This window comes from Halichoerus grypus, chromosome 1 (assembly GCF_964656455.1).
Source record: "Halichoerus grypus chromosome 1, mHalGry1.hap1.1, whole genome shotgun sequence".
Lineage (NCBI taxonomy): Eukaryota > Metazoa > Chordata > Mammalia > Carnivora > Phocidae > Halichoerus > Halichoerus grypus.
The window spans coordinates 116,781,305-116,802,061 of NC_135712.1; the positions used below are offsets into that span (position 1 = coordinate 116,781,305).

The 20,757-nt window shown below is 40.2% G+C and overlaps 1 protein-coding gene across 7 annotated transcripts in view; it reads left to right on the forward strand.

Annotated features, from left to right (window-relative positions):
• The window catches only part of SLC9A9 (solute carrier family 9 member A9), a 682,953-nt gene that overhangs the window by 448,519 nt on the left and 213,677 nt on the right, over nt 1-20,757 (forward strand). For all 7 annotated transcript variants that reach the window (XM_078070810.1, XM_078070802.1, XM_078070787.1 and 4 more), the window contains one exon: nt 1,725-1,836. In XM_078070810.1, coding sequence (XP_077926936.1) covers nt 1,725-1,836 — 112 coding nt within the window. The remainder of the gene's footprint in view (nt 1-1,724; nt 1,837-20,757) is intronic.

Here is a 20,757-nt window from a genome sequence, read left to right on the forward strand (position 1 = left end):
TTTATTGCAAGGCTCAAATTCATGGCAGATATATAATTTCTAGTAGGAGGGAAAAGATCCTAAGAAATTGGGATCTTTATTAAATGCTTCTGTTTCCAAGATAAGAAATTTGGAAAATACTGAGAGAAATAAGGGGGGAAAACTGAAGGAGAATAGAATACTCAAAAAATGAATATTCAAAATATATTTATTTCCTGAATAGTCAAAGTATGTTCTTAAATTATGAATCATTTACATAAAAATATATCAATCCATTCTTTACAGAGAAATATACTTAATCTGCATTAGAGTGTATCTGAATATAGTCAGGATTATTAAGCTTTAGAAATATTTTCGTCACAAGATGGTAAAATCTCTTTTCCAGTGAGGACTTTGAAAATAGGATACACAGAGTAAAGATCAGATGAAATTAGCATTATAGATGTGATTCCAATGTCTTATGTAAGTGTACATGTGAGTTTATTTTAATAAGATTATCCTTTCCTATAAGTAAAATAACAGATAAAATATAGACCTCCCTTTTATTTATTTTTTTTATGATTTTTTAATTTTTTATTAGAGAGAGAGAGTACAAGCAGGGGGAGCAGCAGGTAGAGGGAGAGGGAGAAGCAGGCTCCCCGCTCAACAGGGAGCCCAATGCGGAACTCGATCCCAGGACCCTGGAATCATGACCTGGGCCGAAGGCAGACGCTTAACCGACTGAGCCACCCAGGCGCCCCTAGACCTCCCTTTTAATGCAGAGGACTTTTGTAGCTCTAGGCCTGGGGTATAAGCATTCCCCAGTAGGAATGGATGTCTCTCTGATAGGATACTGAGCTGCTATGGGTATCCCCAAGTACAGTCAGCAACTGTTGTCCTCTGGAAAATGGGCAGATGCCCCATCAGATCACAGGCATGTGATCCTGACAGCAAGGAGAGTTGACCCCTCTTCTGTAAGCCCTGTTCCAGTAAGCATCTGCATTTGCCTTCTGTCCTCTTTTCACTAAACATTCAACTGAACACTCCAATCTCATCCAAAACCTACATCTTAGATGGAAGCTCCCTCTTCCCACATAACTCCCTCCCATTTGAGGACAAACTAGAATCTACAGACTCTCAGGGAAGGAGTCCTGGGTGACGAAAGGGAAGAGATGACTACCACCAGTATTTTTGTAGATTTTAACCTGTAAATCCTGAACTTTAACAAAATGCTTCCTAAAGGAGTGGTATTATACATTTAGACAGGCAATTCCTGTCAAAATTAAATCCACTAAGAGAAAAAAAGTAAGTGAAGCTTGCCAGATACAGGGAGTATAAACTGATGGAAGGTAAGATGGCAATCATGAGAAGTACATTTATCCTTTCTAAAGTGCTGCTTGAGAAGATAATGCCCCAGCCTCTGAACGGTCTCTGCCTCACATTTTGCAGCAGAGTTGAGCCAAGAGTCAGGCATCAGCAACATAAATGTGATGAGAAAATTTACAGTGATTGAAATGGTACAGGGTTAACAATTCTAAACCAGGTAGATATTCAAAGAAAAGCAGAGTTCTCTGCTATTTCTGGACAAGAATTGACATTTAAAGATGAATTTTGGAAGCAAATTGGACATACAGGTATTGACATATTTATCCCTGTTTTCTGGGCCATAAAATAGAGAAGCTTAAGAACATAATAGTTAAAGTTCAAGGATTCGCAGCCTCATTGCAGCAAAGTTTTCCTCAATGTTTCCCTGTGCTTATCGGTAGCTCGCAATTTTTGTTGCCAGAGCCTGCAACATATATCCCCTCTCCTTCCTCCTGAATCTGGGCCGGAAACAGAAGATCCCCTGGAATTTTCAGCACATGATGATGTTTTCAGGTACGTGAACTATGTTATATGCTAGTACTCCTGTTGTCTCACACTCTTACAGCACGTGGAAAGCAGCCTCAGGAAATGTAGAGATCTCCTGGTCCTCTTAACACATTGCATCTACTACTCGACCCCATCGTACCTAGTACCATGCTGATACTCTAAGTTCTGAGCAACAGTGGGATTTCTTTCCAAGAAGAAAATGAAACTAAAGGGAATTTTGTTGGAAAATACAGTATCTGCCAGAAACTGGCATAGAATAGGTATTCGACTTTCCCCTGACCTATTCCAGATCAATTTTCATATCAGGGAATTTGCATAGTCATTTCATATATTGTGTACTTGAAGATAAATAGTGTATAAGTGGTGCCATCTTTGTCCAATGTTAAGACTTCTCCCTGGAATCCCTTTCCTTTCCTATGCAAAGCTCCAGGAACTTCCTGTAGTTAACACAAAAGTGAATCATATCTAAGTATGCTCAGTTATTAGTTGAGAAAACGGGTATTAACTGCATACTCACCTAGTGCCAAGAGCAGTTCTAAACACTAGTGGATGTAACTGACAAGTTCTCTGCTCTCAAGAAGCTTATGTTCTACTTGTTTAAACCATACCTGAAAGCTCCTTTGTCCAAAAGAAAATAAACCAAATGAATTTTCTGACCCTGAACTACTCTGGAAATTGTGATTTCTTTCTGTCCAATCAATTTTCCTACCATCAGTCTTGCCTTATTCAGGGGACCTTTTTCCTTACATGCCTTCTATGTATGAATACACTTACTTACACTCAGGGCAGTTCATGGGAATATACGTGAAATTACAATAAACAAACAAACAGACTCAGAATAGAGCAAGCAAATACAATTTGGGGCATGCAGGGGGATATGGAAAAACTGAGGAAACTATCACTTATTAAATATCTACTATTTGCCACTCACTATAGATCCATTCTATGAAGCAGATATTAAACCATTTTTTAGATGGAGAAACTGAGGCTCAGGACCTCAAAGAGGTTATATAACTTGGCCAAGGACAAAAGCATTCCTGAGCCCTGAAGTGGTTCAGGAATTCCCAAAGGTGAGAGGAGATTCCACTTTGAACCCACCCAAGTGTCTCAAAATCCATATTTTCAGAAGTAGTACTAGGAGTAAAAGATTTGTTTCACTTTCTGTTGCATTCTAGCCTGTTTTGCACAGTAAAGCATTGGTAGTTTCCAGGTTGAGAATGAGCTATTTAACCAAGTATGAAAAAATGGAGATCCAGAGTTTAAAATTGCCCTTCTGTAGGCTTCTGACAGTGCTTCTCTCCATTTCCAGATACGCTGGAATGAGAGAAAGAGTCATAAAGAGGATAAGTTGAACTGGTAGGTGATCTTTGACTTAGAACAGCAATGAACTTTGGAAATAAGTTGACTTCTATTATGGGAAAACAAAAGGCAAGTTTGATCACTTATAAATAGGAAGTCAGCACTGGGTTGCCCTTTAGCAAGTCATTTCTAGGAGCTGGAAAGCACTTTTCCTTCCTTCCCATCAAAACATCAGTAGTTTTACTCTGGAGAATAAATACTCTGGCTTATTTTTAAAACTTAAGTATTATATTTTAAACAATGCTTTATTTTACAAAGATCCCTTTGAGAAAGGTGTGAGGTTTTGAATAGCCATGTAGGGATATGAAGTGTCTGCCCAAATGGCCACCTGACTTGATGGTTTCTCCAGGGTCTGGCACCTCCTATGTTTGCTTAGCTGTAGGAATTAGAACTATGCTAAAAACTGAGGCCAGCAATACAGTATGTATGGCCAAGGGATGTGAGGATGCCCAGAATTTGATGATATCTTTATGATATTCTAAAGCAGAGAGTCAGCAAACTATGGCCTTTGAACCAAATCTAGCCCAACTTTATTTGTAAATAAAGTTGAAACACAGCTATACCCCTTTGTTTACATATTGTCTTGTCTGTTGTTGCATCACAAAGGCAGAGTTGAGTTGTTTCTACAGAAATCACATGGCCCACAAAACCTAAAATATTTACTATCTGGCCTTGTTCTAAAACCTCATCACATTAAGGGAGTTGATATCTTTAGTTTAATTCAGGAGAATGCCAATCAGTTAGTTCCCATCATCAAAAAGACCATCATGCCAAATTTTCAGGACATCTACTACTATATATGATTATAATCCAGAGAATGACACCCATTGTCTTCCACATTGAGCATCCATGTCATCTGCTAGATATCAGTCACTCATTGTTAGCAGTTCACCAGCTTGACCTCAAGGGTTGCAGTCATCTTGGGCCAAAGTAACCTTCTTTCTATAGATTTGCCTAGATTTTTGTTTTGTATGCTTTTCACATTGAAGTGAATCTGAACAAAAAAGAGATTGGGTTACTTCTATTTTTAATGCCATCTTAATTACAAATTAATAATATTGATGATATTCCCTGACATGGTGGAAAAAACATTGGATTTGCCACTAAAAAGCTATCTTCTTAGCTTTAAAATGAGGAAATTGCAATGTTATGTGGTTATATAATGGAATCATAGATGCTCAACTCAAAAGTCACTCTAACCTTTCTAAGACCTTTTACGAACAATGTTTTGAGACTCAGATCCAGAGCAAGGTAGAATAGGCATTATTAGTCTCTTTCTACAGATTGAAAAGAGAGAGAGCCAGAATGAGGGAGACATGGAGAGACTGGGTATCTTGCTCACCATCTTACAACCAGTTAGAGAGAAAATGAGACTTGAACCCTAGCCTCTTGACTTTGAATTTAGAGCCTTCTAACCTGCATGACACTACTTCAGATTTACCCTAAGGTCATGAGAATAAAAGTTAAATCAAAACTATGCCCTTCCTAACACAGGCCAACCCCAACATGTATAACATGGCTCTCACACAAACCTGATCCTCGTCCATTTCACAATAAATCAAACATGGGGGTGACACCCCTCCCACATCAGTTCAAGTTCTACACTGCACCTACTGACCCCCATCAGAGTATAGGAAGCATCAGGTGAGTTCACCATGTGCAGTGCAGTATTTTTCTTCAAAAAAGAATGCTCTAGACTCAGCTTTGATTTTCTGCATGAATTCTGTCATATTCTATTTACTCAGGATCTAAAGTTTTAAATGTATTTGCCAGGAAATAAAGAATTTAAAAGGTCAACTTAAGGTAACATAAGCCAGAGAGAAGGTAAAGGAGCAGATCACATAACATATTGTCTAGCATTTTCTGTGGAAACCAGAAGAGAAAGACAGTCCCTTTAAAGAATATTTGCCTTTGGGGATCCTGGATGGCTCAGTAAGTTAAGCATCTGACTTTTGATTTTAGCTCAGGTCTTGATCTCAGGGTTGTGAGTTCAAGCCCCACAGTTCAAGCTGGGCGTGGAGCCCATTTAAATTTTTTTTTTTAATATTTGCTTTAGAATATAGCCTAGTGTTTTTAACTATGCCTAGAATTATGACTTTTAGTAGCCCTCTGGAAGACTCTAGTTGTCCATGCTTCAACAATACATTTATATGGAGCCTTTCTTTACATAGCTCAAAACATTTTTCAGAGTCCTTTGGAGATGGTGAACAATGACCCTTTATCTAAAATGGGAGTATGTAGCTAATAGGATCCAACAGTACATTAAAAAGATTATTCACTATAACCAAGTGGGATTTATTCCTGGGCTGCAGGGGTGGTTCAACATCCACAAATGAATGAACATGATACACCACATTAATAAAAGAAAGGATAAGAACCATATGACCCTCTCCATAAATGCAGAAAAGGTATTTGACAAAATACAGTATCTTTTCTTGATAAAAACCATCCACAATGTAGGGATAGAGGAAACATACCTCAACATCATAAAAGCCATCTATGAAAGACCCACAGCGAATATTATCCTCAATGGGGAAAAACTGAGATTTTCCCCCTAAGGTCAGGAACACAACAGGAATGTCCATTCCCACCACTGTTGTTCAACATAGTACTAGAAGTCCTAGCCTTGGCAATCAAACAACAAAAAGAATTAAAAGGCATCCAAATCAGAAAAGAACAAGTCAAACTTTCGCTCTTCGCAAATGACATGATACTCTATGTAGAAAACCCAAAAGACTCCACCAATTGCTAGAACTGATACAGGAATTCAGCAAAGTCACAAGATATAAAATCAATGCACAGGAGTCTGTTGCATTTATATACACTAACAATGAAGCAGCAGAAAGAGAAATCAAGGAATCAGTCCTATTTACAATTGCACCAAAAACCATAAGATACCTAGGAATAAACCTAACCAAAGAGACAAAAGATCTGTACTCTGAAAACTATAGAACACTTATGAAAAAAATTGAGGAAGACACAAAGAAATGGAAAAACATTACATGCTCACAGATTGGAAGAACAAATATTGTTAAAATGTCTATGCTACCCAAAGCAATCTACACACTCAATGCAATCCCTATCAAAACACCACCAGCATTTTTCACAGAGCTGGAACAAACAATTCCAAAATTTGTATGGAACCAGAAAAGACCCCAAATAGCCAAAGCAATGTTGAAAAAGAAAACCAAAGCTGGAGGCATCACAGTTCCAGACTTCAAGCTAAATTACATCAAGATAGTATGGTACTGGCACAAAAACAGACACATAGATCAGTGGAACAGAATAAAAACCCCAGAAATGGACCCACAACTCTATGGTCAACTAATCTTTGACAAAGCAGGAAAGAATATCCAATGGAAAAAAGACAGTCTCCTCAACAAATGGTGTTGGGAAAATTGGACAGCCACATGCAGAAGAATGAAACTGGACCATTTCCTTACACCACACACAAAGATAAACCCAAAATGGATGAAAGACCTAAATGTAAGACAGGAGTCCATCAAAATCCTAGAGCAGAACACAGGCAGCAACCTTTTTGACCTTGGCCATGGCAACTTCTTGCTAGACATGCCTCCAGAGGCAAGGGAAACAAAAGCAAAAATGAACTATTGGGACTTTATCAAGATAAAAAGCTTCTGCACGGCAAAGGAAACAGTCAACAAAACTAAAAGGCAACCTACAGAATGGGAGAAGATATTCACAAATGACATATCAGATAAAGGGCTAGTATCCAAAATCTATAAAGAACTTATCAAAGTCCACACCCAAAAAACAAATAATCCAGTTAAGAAATGGGCAGAAGACAATAAACAGACATTTCTGCAAAGAAGACATGCAAATGGCTAGCAGACACATGAAAAAATGCTCAACATCACTTAGCATCAGGGAAATACAGATGAAAACCACAATAAGATACCACCTCACACCAGTCAGAATGGCTAAAATTAACAACTCAGGAAATAACAGATGTTGGCGAGGATGCAAAGAGAGGAGAACCCTCTTACACTGCTCGTGGGAATGCAAACTGGTGAAGCCACTCTGGAAAACAGTATGGAGTTTCCTCAAAAAGTTAAAAATAGAACTACCCTATGACCCAGCAATTACACTACTAGGTATTTATCCAAAGGATACAAAAATAGTGATTCAATGGGGAAACTGCAATCCCAATGTTTATAGCAGCAATGACCACAATTGCCAAACTATGAAAAGAGCCCAGATGTCCATTGACAGATGAATGGATAAAGAAGATTTGATATAGATATATATAGATATAGATATATAGATACACACACACACAATGGAATATTACTCAGCCATCGAAAAGAATGAAATCTTATCATTTGTAACTATGTGGATGAAGCTAGAGGGTATTATGCTAAGTGAAATAAGTCAGAGAAAGACACATGACATACGATTTCACTCATATGTGGAATTTAAGAAACAAAGTAGATGAACATAAGGGGAGCGAAGGAAAAATAAAATAAGATAAAAAGAGTGAGGCAAACCATAAGAGACTCTTAACTATAATAAACTGAGGGTTGTGGGTAGGGGGAGTAATTGGGTGATGGCCATTAAGGAGGGCACTTGATGTAATGAGCACTGGGTGTTATATGCAATTGATGAATCACTAAATTCTACCCCTAAGACTAATAATACACTATATGTTAACTAAATTGAATTTAAATTAAACATTTTAAAATAAAACAGGAATATGAACTTATGAACACATTTAGTCATTCACAGTCCTCCAGCTCTTCTTTCAGTGGACATTCATTGACACACTCTTTGGGTAGGTATTTAGGTAAACAAAGACAAAGATACTGGCCTTGCCCTTAAGAGGTTTGCAGCCTATAGAGAGCTTGGCTTTGTGTGGCCTAAACTTGGTTCACTAAGACAGTGCACCTCAGGTGGTTCAAAGTCCAGTCAAATAAGAACTAGAACTTTCTGTCTTGGTCAACTACATCTTCCATTTAATAAATCCTTTTCCAACATCTTTACCCTCACCTTATGCATACCCTTTTGGCACTGGGCAGAACAGTTAGCAATGCCTGCCAAACAGAAGTGGATTCACTTGTAAAGCTAACAAGGCTTAAGCCTCAGTCTTCCTCATTCACACGGGCCCCTTCCAAGATCCCTAGAGGGGCCCTACAAGTGTGTTCTGATGGTGTGTAAAGTTGGTAAAAGACATTCTTTGTATTATTTTTCCTAAAGAGGGTGCCCAAGATATATAAATTTCACCTCAAGGTGAAAGTCTTGATCAGTGATCCAGCTGCTTATCACTCATCACCCGCCAGTGAGTGGGACCTGCAGTGAGCCTTGAAATAGGGGCTTGGAGCTGAGTAGATGATGTTTTTGAGGAAAGCCCACATTGTTCAGGGATGACCCCACCACCCCTGCTGCCACCCGCTTCCCCGGCCTCCACCTTTTGCCACTAGAGCCAATTAAACCGAGTGAAGCAACTGTCAGAACCCAGATTGGGTTTCTCACCTAGCACAGACCTTACCCGATTTATTTTGTATAGACTAGTCATCTACACACACAAAGCCTTGGAATCTGAAAATGAGGAATTGTCTCAAGGTCCGTAGTTGTCTCTATGCCTTGCAAAGCTTTCAGTAATGCAAATTCTCTTTTTGGTAGCTAGGTTGCTGTTTAGAGTCAATTAGGGGAAGTTTACCCTGAGACATTTTTAAGGCCTTCTTTAAATTCAAGGCCAGGAGTTCGGAACTGCCTTGGTGTATCGTGTGACACCCAGCACAAAGGGCTTAAGAGGAACGCTGAGCTCCCCTGAAACTGTTCCTGTTGCCCTCGAGCACAGCCCTAGTTAATGCCAGGAGTGAGCTGCCCCGGCCCAGCTCTCAGTTCCCTTGAAACCAAAGAGGCAGAATTCTGTGGTTTAAATTAAAGGAGGAGATGTGCTTCGCACAAATTAGCTTTCCTATTGTTGTGGTGCATATTACAAAGATCAGGCCTCTTGTTTTAATTCAAATCCATGTGCTGCAATTTTTATTTAATTTAAAACTAAATAAGAGCCGGGAGTTGCTGGAAGGAGGGGAAATGCCAAGCTCAACTGAGCCCTGGCAGCCTTCCTGAGACCGCTGTGACTCGGAGACTGTGTCCTGCTGGGCCACAGAGCCTCTGTGCAGTGCTGCTGTGCTGATCTGAACAGGAGGGAGGCCTGGAAGTGCTTGGGCAAGTTGAAGAAGGCTGACAATATGTCAGAGAACATGCTTCTCCAATTTGTCCATTTCTGCTGTGTTTGGAAGAGACACGGAAACCCTGATGTGTACTATTGCGTAAACTCGAAAGAGTTTTAACCAGGCAAATGTGGCCACAGTGTACAGATATAATATAAAACTTCATCCATGAGCTCATGTTGCCATGAAGACAACAGCACCAGTGTCTCTCGGCTTTGCTGCTAATGTTGTTGTTGCTCATTTGGTTGTCCACCAGCACTCATTCTTAGCCTTCAAATAGCGGCCAGCATCGAAGGATTAAGAGAAAGTCATGGAAGAAAAACTTAAATTAAGAAAAATTTTCCATTAGCATTCATTTTTTTCCCCCCTGGGTGGTGAAAAGACTGCCACTCTTATTTAAGTGTTGGGGAACACTGTGTTCTGCAGCTCACAGAACAGCAGTATTCCTCGGAAGGACAACTTAAGAACCACTGTCGAGTTGTAGGAGACCACCTTTCTCTGTGTCTTTTTGGTGAGGCACCAATCATGCCATGGTCAGAGCCAATTTGAGACTGACTCAAAAGTGGCCTTATCAACTGCAGCCAGGAAGAAAACTAGAGGAATTCATGAAAGTGAAGAGGGAAAGTCATTGTGTCAGCAATGCTTAGGAATCTGTGTTTATTACTGCCCAAGCTAATGGAACTCCAGTTAAGCTACCAGGACTGCCCCACAATTACCAGTCATCACATAAAGGGACACGTCCATGCTTTCTTGATCTTGAACCCAAACCTGTCTTTTAATAAGATATCGGGTAATTCATGTGCACATGAAGGTTTGAGAAGCATGTCCCAGAACATCATCACAATTAACAGTTTTCTGTTCTGAATCTCTTTCTTCAATCTATTCCTCCTACCTCTTCTGTTTTGCCTTAGACCCTCCTAGATGCCAGTCTTGCTTCTTGTTCTTCCATTTGCCATCTGATCAGCATAACAATGTTTACCCAGTTATTGAATTCCTTCCAGTTCCTTAAGCTTGCTGAGGTCTTTCCCCCTATTCACTCAGGCTCTCCCTCTGCTCAAAACTCTGGCCACACCCCCCATCTTCAATTCTTTTATTCAACTAATTCCTTTTCATATCTCAGCTTAGACATCACATCCTGTAGGAAGCCTTGGTAACTCAGGTCTAGGTTGGTCCCCCTCATCTGTTTCCATAGCACCCAATACTTCTCCTCTCCTAGTACCCATCACATTAGACTATGAATTTTGGCTTGCCTGCCTCATTCCCTTCTAGACTGGGTGCTTTGTAAGCCCATATACAGATCTGTTCGGTTTACTCTGTACCTCAGCACTCAGCACATTCAGTGAAACTGAGTATCCTTCCACAAGTAATTGGTGGATGAATAAGCAAATGAATGAACAACCTACAACATTTTCTACCCAACTAGAATTGCACATTTCACTAAAATGACCACTTAAGGGCTATCCATTCCTGTTCTGTGAGCCCTGGGAACTTCTAATCCCAGAATTGGTCCCATAGGCACCTCTCAGACCAAACTTTCCTGGTTCCACAGATGGGAGCTAAGCAACGATAACTCTAAGGAAAGAGATCAACAAATAAAACCTTTCATGTTTTAAATGAAAGAAAATATATTTCACCTACTCACTTCTGGCTAAAAAACCCTTCTCTGAGTGTTGATAACAGTAAACATTGTTAATACTTCCTGAAAGTACCATTTGGATCTAAGAATATTTTTCAAATCTCTGTTTAATTTGTGTTGGAGGGATGTGTTCGTTTTTCAATCAAAAACCTAAGATCTCATTAAAAACCCTGGGACTTTTATATCAGTCAGATGAATTGAATCAAGATCAGGCTACCTCTAACTTCAGCTCGGAAAAAGATTTCTTTAAATGTACATACAAGGGTTATTTGAGAGTCTGAGCCCTCTAGGCAACAAGTTCTTTCTTACCTTTCCTCTTCCCTTGTTCATAATTCCAGAGAGAGACAGCCTGGATGATGCCATCATATTTTCAAGCATTTCTTGCCAGGCCTAACCCCTTTGCAGCCCCCTCACCCAGAGTCCAGTGTTCCCTCACCCACCCATACTATATATCCTTCCTGCCCTGGGCACATCTTGTGCAATTAATTAGGCCACTATCTCTTCCTTACCACTACAAGGCCACTAACTAGCTAATACAGCACAGGCTCAGAACGTTTTCTTCATTAGAGGAGATGAATTTCTACTGAACCCTCATCTCTCACTGTGGCCTGGGGTAGGCATTAATGAGCAAAGTGGACAACTGGAGTAGATCTTCTGAGGTCTTCAAATGGGACAGAGTTAACCAGCTTATGCAGGAAATGTATCAAGTAGTCACAGAAAAAGTCACCTTAAATAATGAATAACCATGAGCACCATTGCTGTGACAAAAGTAGACAGGCATAGTAGGTCCATGTGAATGGCAGATCCCATTAAGTCCTCACAGTGTCAAATGCTGAGAAAAGTGTATGTGGTTATGATAAATTCAGAACATTTGAGAACTAGCTTAGAACTGTGGTCAGTCCCATAGAGTTGTTTTCTCCTATTACTAGGTCAAAACATTATCATTCTGCACTTTGCTCCAAAATAAATTTACAATAAAAATTATTAGCTCTTGCATTTTTATTATTATAATTTTTTTAAAGATTTTATTTATTTGACAGAGACACAGAGAGAGCAGGAACACAAACAGGGGGAGTGGGAGAGGGAGAAGCAGGGTCCCCGCTGAGCAGGGAGCCCAATGCGGGGCTCAATCCCAGGACGCTGGGATCATGACCTGAGCCGAAGGCAGACGCTTAATGACTGAGCCACCCAGGTGCCCCTAGCTCTTGCATTTTTAAGCAACAAATTAGATTCTGCTATTTGGCACACCACAATATTTTCTAAATATAAACTGTTTTGGTGCAGTGCAATGAGCTCAGGCTTTCAAGCTGGCTCAGCCACATGGAGCTATGTGATTAACCCTCCCCAAATCTCAGCTCCCTTGACTGTAAAATGGGGATAATCATACTTACCTTAGATGGTCAGTGTTGAAAACCACTAGAAAATATATATAAAGTGCCTGGCACTGGACTGCCGCCTAAGAAACACTCAACGGATGGGAATTTCTATCACTTTCTTTAACCACCACAGATGAGACAGCCATTAGGGCTTCACAGAGACATGATTCATATAAACTCACAACTGCTGTCCGGAAAACCTCCTATCAGAGACTGGGGTTTTCATTCCAAAAAAGGTTTGACTATCAAATCACTGCCAAGGACACTCTCTGAGGCCAGTGCGGAAGCGTTAGTGACATGCCCATGGAAAACAAGACCCGATGCCCCTCTTTTCCTTCATTTAAGGACAATCATTGACATTCTCCTCTTCATTCTAACAGTATTGCACTAAATACATAAATCAAAATGTTATAACTCAAAGTACCAGTTTTTGTGAGCAAAATATACTGGACCCCCCTCTGGGACAAATTGACCCATGCAAAATGTCACAATCAACTTAGACATTTATTGAGTGTGAGAAAGTGGCAAGATCTTGTAGATAACCCAATCATCCTATCTAGTGAGACAGTGGAGCCAACAACAGCATGCCGGCTTCTCAAAGACACTGAGTAATGAAAGGAGACAATCCAGAATGCTTGTCACCTCTCCCTGTTTCTTTCTTTCTTTTTTTTTTTTTTTAAGATTTTATTTACTTATTTGACAGAGAAAGAAAGAGAGAGCACAAGCAGGGGGAGCAGCAGGCAGAGAGAGAGGGTGAAGCAGGCTCACCACTGAGCAGGGAGCCCCATGCAGGACTCTATCCCAGGACCCTGAAATCATGACCTGAGCCGAAGGCAGATGCTTCACTGACTGAGCCACCCAGGCGCCCCACCTCTCCCTGTTTCAAGGATAAGGTCCTAGGATCCAGGAACAGAAATAATTTTATCATTTAATTCAGGAACTTCCTGTGTACATTTCAGTTTTTCAGGATGTCCAGAATGTCAGAGATATCACAAACATCTGATTGATAATTTTAACCAAATTAAACTGTCCATTGAGGCAAACAAATAGACTACATTATTTTTCCCTATTTTCTGCCTGAATTTGCTTACTAACTACTTGCTTGTTTTGGCATTATGTAGACATAACCTTAGAAAACTATCAACACACATGAACAGAGTTCAAAAAAAATAAGTCTATGCCAGGCACCAATCCCTCTAATTCTGCCCTCAGGTGCTGTGGAAAGAGTTTAAAAGAAGTCAATAAGATTGACTCAAGTAAGTTATATGTGCAAATGAGCAAGAAGCAATTACTTTTAAAAATGCCTGTGCTAAATTTCCATACCGCAATTAGGTAATTTAGGAATTTTCAGCAGTAGTTCTGATATACTGGGGAGGTGCAAATGCTGTTCAGGCAACCAGGTCCTTCACAGGCAGACCAAACCTCTATGAATAGGGCTGGGTCTCAGCCCCACTGCCCAGCCTCCCCCTGATTTTGCCTGGAAGGCTCTTTCTTCCAAAAGCACCAGGAACTATTTTAGAGATCTGGTTCCACATGAGGAAAGAAGTAGACACAAGGACAGGTGCCCTGCCTATGAATGACAACCTTGCCCTCCCTTTACAGGATCCTCCGTCCCACTCACCACCCACTTCCCTTAGTGCCTGAAGAGTGTCACCGGACTTTCCTGGAGTTGTTTTTTAAATTCCACAAGTAAACATGAGAGCATGCATGTTAACAAGTATTTTTAAATGTATGCCGTTTAGGAGGATTGTGTGCTATCCTTTCTCAACAGATTTCTTCCTTCTGATTGTCTTCAATTGTTTTTTTCCTGGCAGGAAGCTAATTTTGGCTGCACAAGGAAATGGGAGTTTTGACTGGAGAGTCTAAAACAGGTCATTTTAGATTAGGATAGACTGATCCTGAGAAAGGGAGAAAGAGAGAAGGAAGAAAGGAGAGAGAGCTAGATAGAGATGGTGCAGAATGAGTAGGGGAGGGGAAGCAAAAGGCAAAATATGTATTTCAAAATGTTGCCTCTAATTGTTCTTCTGCCCAGGAGAAGGGAAGAAAATTTTCTTCTTTGTATTTTTCCTTAAAACTCAAACTTAAGATAACCATGATTTTTTAAAATATTTGTTATGAGTTAAATATTCAATAGGGGGAATGAAACAGATTGAATAACCAGCCATAGCATTTACTATGTAACCTTGGCCACTCCATCCCTCCCAGCCCCTATTTGCTCTCCTGTTAAAAAAGTATTTTGTGATTCTACAGGGACCTGTAGGGGAGAGAGAGGTCGGGGGGAGGTGGAGGTAAAGAGCTTTAGGACATAGAGAACTTTAGGATAAGCACAGAAACTCCCAAAATTCAGTGGTTGAACAACAATGGTAAAATCCTCTCTGGCTCATATTAACATGGAAGCAGGGGAAAAGATGCTTCTCCTCTAGATGGGTGATTCAGATATCACCAGGCTCTTTCCATATTGTGGCATCATGTCCCCAAGCCAAGGGTTCTAAAAGTGTGGTCTCTGGACCAGCGGTATCACCTCCATCTGGGAACTTATGTAAAAAGGAAATTCTTGTGCCCCACCACAGACCCACTCAATTAAACACTCTGGGGGTGAAGCTCAGCAATCTGAGGTTGAACAAGTCCTCCAGCTGATTCTGATGTAGCTAAAGTGTGGGAAACCCTGCTACAGGGACTCATTGAGATTTATACCCAGCCAGTGGAAGGGGAAAGAGAGACTGGGGTAGGAACAGCTGTTTCTTAAAAGCCTTGGCCCAGGAATGACATCTATCACTTCTGCTTTCATTTCCCTAGTAAGAAGTAGCCATCTGGCTATACCTAGCTGCAAGAGATGCTAAGAAATGTAGTTTATGCAGTTACAGCAACATAGCATGGATGATAAGAATAGGTTATGATAGACAGATAGCCATCTTTGTCAAAATAGCCCTCCACAATAGGAACATTATCACCATTTATAACATTGCTCCTACGGGAAAAAGCAATCCAGTGTCACACTAGGGTTTCTCAACCCCAGTAACTATTGACATTTGGGGCCACATAATTCTTTTGGGGGGGCGCTGTCTTGTACATTGTAGGATGTTTAGCAGTACCCCAGTCTCTACCCACAAGATTAAGTGTAGTGTCCCCTGCCCCCTAGCTGTAGACAAACACAAATGTCTCCAGACATTGCCAAATATTCCCTGGGGGGACAAAATCACCCAACTTGAAAACCACTGGTTTAAACAGAAAACTCATAAGTTGACTTCCAGAATGCAACCTGGCCGTAAGTTGGGTACTACTCGTTGAATATTGACTTTCTTCTGATCTCTGTTAGCCTTTTGTTTGAAATTCTCTGTTGAAGATTTCAGCTAGTGGCAAGGATTATTCCACAGTTTACTACCACATGCACCTTACCTACATAAAAATAAATTTCCAAAGCCAGAGGCATCTATGCATCTTGACTCAAAGCTGTGAGAGAGCTAATCCTATTTACAGTACCCTTCCTGGCTGCCCAAGGCATCCAAAAACAAACTTCATTTTATGCAAAAATATACCAAAGTCATGTTGCATTCCTTCTCAGTGGCCTTAAGTTTAAATGATTCAAGTTCAGGAAGAGAGATGAAGGAAAGAAAGTTCTGCTTGTCTAATACAGACTTAGTTTCCAAAAAAACTCAATTTATTTTTGAATGCAGAAGACTTTTCCACTGAAACAATCTGTTGGCATCAATTCCATGTGATAAAATAATGTTGAACTGAAAATGGAACCATGTAGCAAGGTTGTACTATCCTGGAAAATGTATTTTGAAACCAGACTGACATTTTTGCTGAAAGTAGTTACTCTTTGCGAGGTCATGGGACTTCAGCAAGGGTAAAAGCAATATATAATTCAATTGTAGATCCAAACTAGGGTTTGATTTATCAGATTGATGATGAGAATGTGTTAAATCTTTGAAATCAACTCCCTCACAGTACTTGAAATGAAAGGAAAGAAAGGATTGCAATTGATTATACCCCAAATAGAAAGGAAATCAGCAAAATAACTCACTTAAGAGGCATTTCTTTTAAGGGATAGGTCAGTTTCTCAGGGACATTTCTGCATCCCTGTCCATCTACTGCTCATTTTCTTTTGGGTTCCAGTTGTGTTTCAAATGCAAAATGTGACCTTTCCCTCATCAGTTCATTCATATATTCATCCAATACTGGAGTGCCTACTTTCCAGGAGTAGCACTGGATATGCTGTCACCAATCTTGCTTTCTTATGAAGGGACACAGATCTTAAAGATTAAAAAATAAACATGATAATTCCGGATGTTGGTAAGTGCAGTAAAAGACATACAAAGAAGACCTGGCTGAAAGTGGAGGGCACTTAGGTGGCATGGTCAGAGCAGTCTTTCTGAGGACTAAGATGAGGAGGAACAGCCAAGGGGCAGTCTGGGAAGAGAGTGGAGGTGGGAGAAGCAGCAAATACAAAGGCCTTGAGGCAAGAACAGACTTGGTTTAAAATAAACTTTATCGGGGCGCCTGGGTGGCTCAGTTGTTAAGCGTCTGCCTTCGGCTCAGGTCATGATCCCAGGGTCCTGGGGTCAAGCCCCGCATCGGGCTCCCTGCTCCGCGGGAAGCCTGCTTCTCCCTCTCCCACTCCCCCCTGCTTGTGTTCCCTCTCTCGCTGTGTCTCTCTCTCTGTCAAATAAATAAATAAAATTTTTTTAAAAAATAAATAAAATAAACTTTATCTTCCTACACTCTCAAACTCCAAACTTCCCTCCCATCTTCCCACTCTCTCCAGTAAAAAGACTCTAACCTCTCCACTGAACTCCAGACTTAGATCTAACTACCCACTCAGTCTCTTCATTTGGATGACCAATAGGCATCTTGGATTTCACATGGCCAGATCATGATCTTTGACATCCCCCCATATACCAAACATGCTCTCCCCACAGTTTTCCCCAATTCTTCCAGTGGCTTAGGCCTTAAGCTCTTGGAGTTCTCTCTTCTTCTCATACCCTTCATCCAACTCATCAGCAAATACTGTCAACCTTTGACTTTATTCCCACATCTACAATGCTACCACTCTAGTCTGATCTCTTTAACGTCTTACCCAGATTAATGCAGCAGCCTCCTTCACTGACCTCCTACCTCAAGCCTGGAAATCAGTTTTTTATACCAGAGCCAGAGTGATGCTCTTAAGCATAGAGTAGATCACATCACTACCCTGCCAAAAACCTTCCTAAAGTTTTCCATCTCAAAATAAAATGTAAAAGCCTTGCTATTCAATAGCCCAACATGATCTGGCTCTGTTACCTCTTTGGCATTATCTTTTTCCACTCCCTTCCCCCTGCCACATTCATTCCATTCCAGCCATGTCAGTCCTTTTGCTGCTACTTGAACATATCAGACATATCCTTACCTCAGGAACTTTGCACCTACTGTTCCAGAAGCCTGGAATGCTTTTCTTCCAGATACCCACATGGTCTTTCTTCTATTAGAGTCTCTGCTCAAATACCACCTAACCAGAGTGGTTTTTCTAACCACCCTAAACACCCCCACTACATATATATATTTCCAACTAATCTGGAAGTTCCTTTAAGACAGAGACTATCTCTTATTTACTACTATCCCCTGGAGCCTGAATGAATGAAAGGATGAATGAATGAGTACATGAGTAACACTACCTCATATCTAGAGGGTCAGAAACCTCTGCAGTTGTTCAATTTAAAAACATTTACTGAGTTTCATGCTTCAGGTACTACAAGTGTAAGGAAGATGTAATTCCAAACTTTAAAAGATTAAGAATTGAGGGTAAATAACAGATTAAATTAAACTACTGATTCATTTCAGAATATCATTTACTGATGCAAGTGGCATGACAATATGTTTTCTGTATTTCTAAGAAAGAGAGAACAATGTGGACTGGAGTATTCTGGAAAAACTTCATGGGGGTGGAATATAGGCAGAAATAAGTGAAAGGGGCTAACAGTGGGGTCATGGCACAGACGTAAGAACAGCAACTGTTTATGGAAGAGGGAAAACCCCCATCTTGTTGGTATGAAAAGTCCTTAGTGGAGAAGAGGAGGTAAATGGGGAAAGTGGGGTAAGGTTCTGTTGAAAGGTTTCTATGGGCTATGGGAAGCCATTTACAGCTGCTGAGTCAGATAAAAGCTATGTTTTAAGGAAACTGTTCAGAGGAACATGGATAGTCTGAAAAGAAGAGAGGATGAAGGCTGTGAGGCCAAAATACCAGAGTGTTGGCCAGCAGCTTAGTCAGGGTGTAAGGTAATGGGCCTTGAAGCAAGGTGGTACAGTGGGAAATGAGAGAAGCCTGAGCCATCATGTAACCCATTCTCTGCTGAATCCAAATCTCTATAGAGTCAGGACACTAGCATCAATAGCTACAAATATTTTTAAGTTCCAAACTGATTCTGATGTGTACTTCTAGTTAAAGACCGTAAGTCTAACCCTAAAACCTCCGTCTAGATATGAGACAACACAGATCCAGATGAGGCAACCTGTTTATGATCATGCAACCTATTAGGAGCAGGTCTGAGAACAGATCCCTGGTCCCTTGACTCTCGATGTAAGGCTTTAAGACTCTCAGTAAATAATAAAAGGGCAGAAGCGGAACTGGTAGAAACAATTACTGAACCATTTCATTGAACTAGAAGGTATCAATCGTTTTGCTATATGTAATCAGGAATGGAAGAATCAGAACATTCATGCATTCATTGATCAACAAATATTTATTGAGCACCTATTATGTGGTTGGCATTGCTGTAGGTGTTGTGGATAAGCAGCAACTAGCCAATTGCAATGTAATGAATGTAATGTCATAAGTCCCCTGATAAGGCAAGCACAGGTTGTACTAGGCATATAAATTAGCCCAACCCAGGCCCAGACCTCAGAGGAGCCTTCATAGAGAAATCGGTGGCTCAGGTGAGCTCTGAAGATCAGTTGGAATTAGGTGAAGTTTGGGTGAGAGTTATAAAAGGAAAGAATTGGAGAGAGTTAGGATGGGAGAAAATGACTCAGGCATAGAAAACCATGTATGCAGACTTCTTTTACCCCACCATTGATTTCAGCTCCTTAAACATTGCTTATCTGTTGACAATAGTCATGATTTGGAACCTCATGAAACTTAACAATCTTATCTTTTTTATCAGACTATACACGCAAAGTGTACACTTCACATACACCTTATCCCCATTTACCTGTTAAAAGATTCACTTTTGCAGGACCATGAGCCCTGGAATAGGGAAGCCTAACCTTCCTCATTATTGCATTTACCCACTGTGTCTTGGGTAATGTGTAGTACATAGTGAGTGCTCAATAAATGTTTAGTTTTTGACTGTTGCTTCGCAAATTCAGTAAGGATGCCCTAGGGAGTACTTATATTCCTGTGATTTAAATGTAGCTGTATCTAACCTTCAACCATTCGGAACACATTTGCAAATTTATAGCAGATTAAGTTTCACTTTTGCTCTTTAAAGATAAACAGGAAGCTGCACGGTTTCTGCAGCAGGGGGTCCTTGCTAGAAAGCTTTCCTTGGTTCAATCTTCTATTGTTATGAATAGAACATCAACATAATTAACATACCCTTAGAGGCCAATTTTAAAAGAAACCACATTTAATTGCAGGTAATTCTTTTATTCCCCAAGATGATGCTAACTTTCCAACTGAGTATGTGAAATATATCATATCTCTGCAAAGTAAACCCATCTAAAATGAAATGGTATAGTCTATCAACCCCCAAAAGCATAGAATCATTTCCATTAGTTGGCTAAAATAAAGAGAAAAAAGAAAGGTAAATCCAAAGGGTCAAAGTACCCATAAGACAAAACAAAACACAAGCTTTGACAATGAGTTCTAGACTTTCTGAGTTTCCAAGCAAAATGGATATTCTTTGGAAATAGTGTTTTGCTAAAAGAAACTCCTATGTCCATATTAATTTTTCATTTCTAGTATTTTGCTGGTAGCTGAAGTAATTTACTTCAATCCTAAAGCCAACTGTTTCCCAAATCCATGTTAAATAGATAGGATAGGTGAGCATAGAATCTCCACAAAGCAGATGGACTGAATTGTGTCCCTTCAAATTCATTTGTTGAAGTCCTAACCCCAACATGATGGTATTTGGAGATGGGGTTTTGGGGGAGATAATTAGTTTTTGATGATGTTATTGATAGAGGAAAGATGTTGGCATTCAGGGCCGATGGCCAAGAAAGAATTCTTGAGACGTCTTTGGTGCAAAAAGTTGGTTTTATTAAAGCACAGGGACGGGACCAATGGGCAGAAAGAGCTGCACTGAGGTCATGAGGAGTGGCCCATTATATACTTTCAAATTGGGAGGGTATTAGGGATAGCGTAAGTCTCTAAGGAATTTTG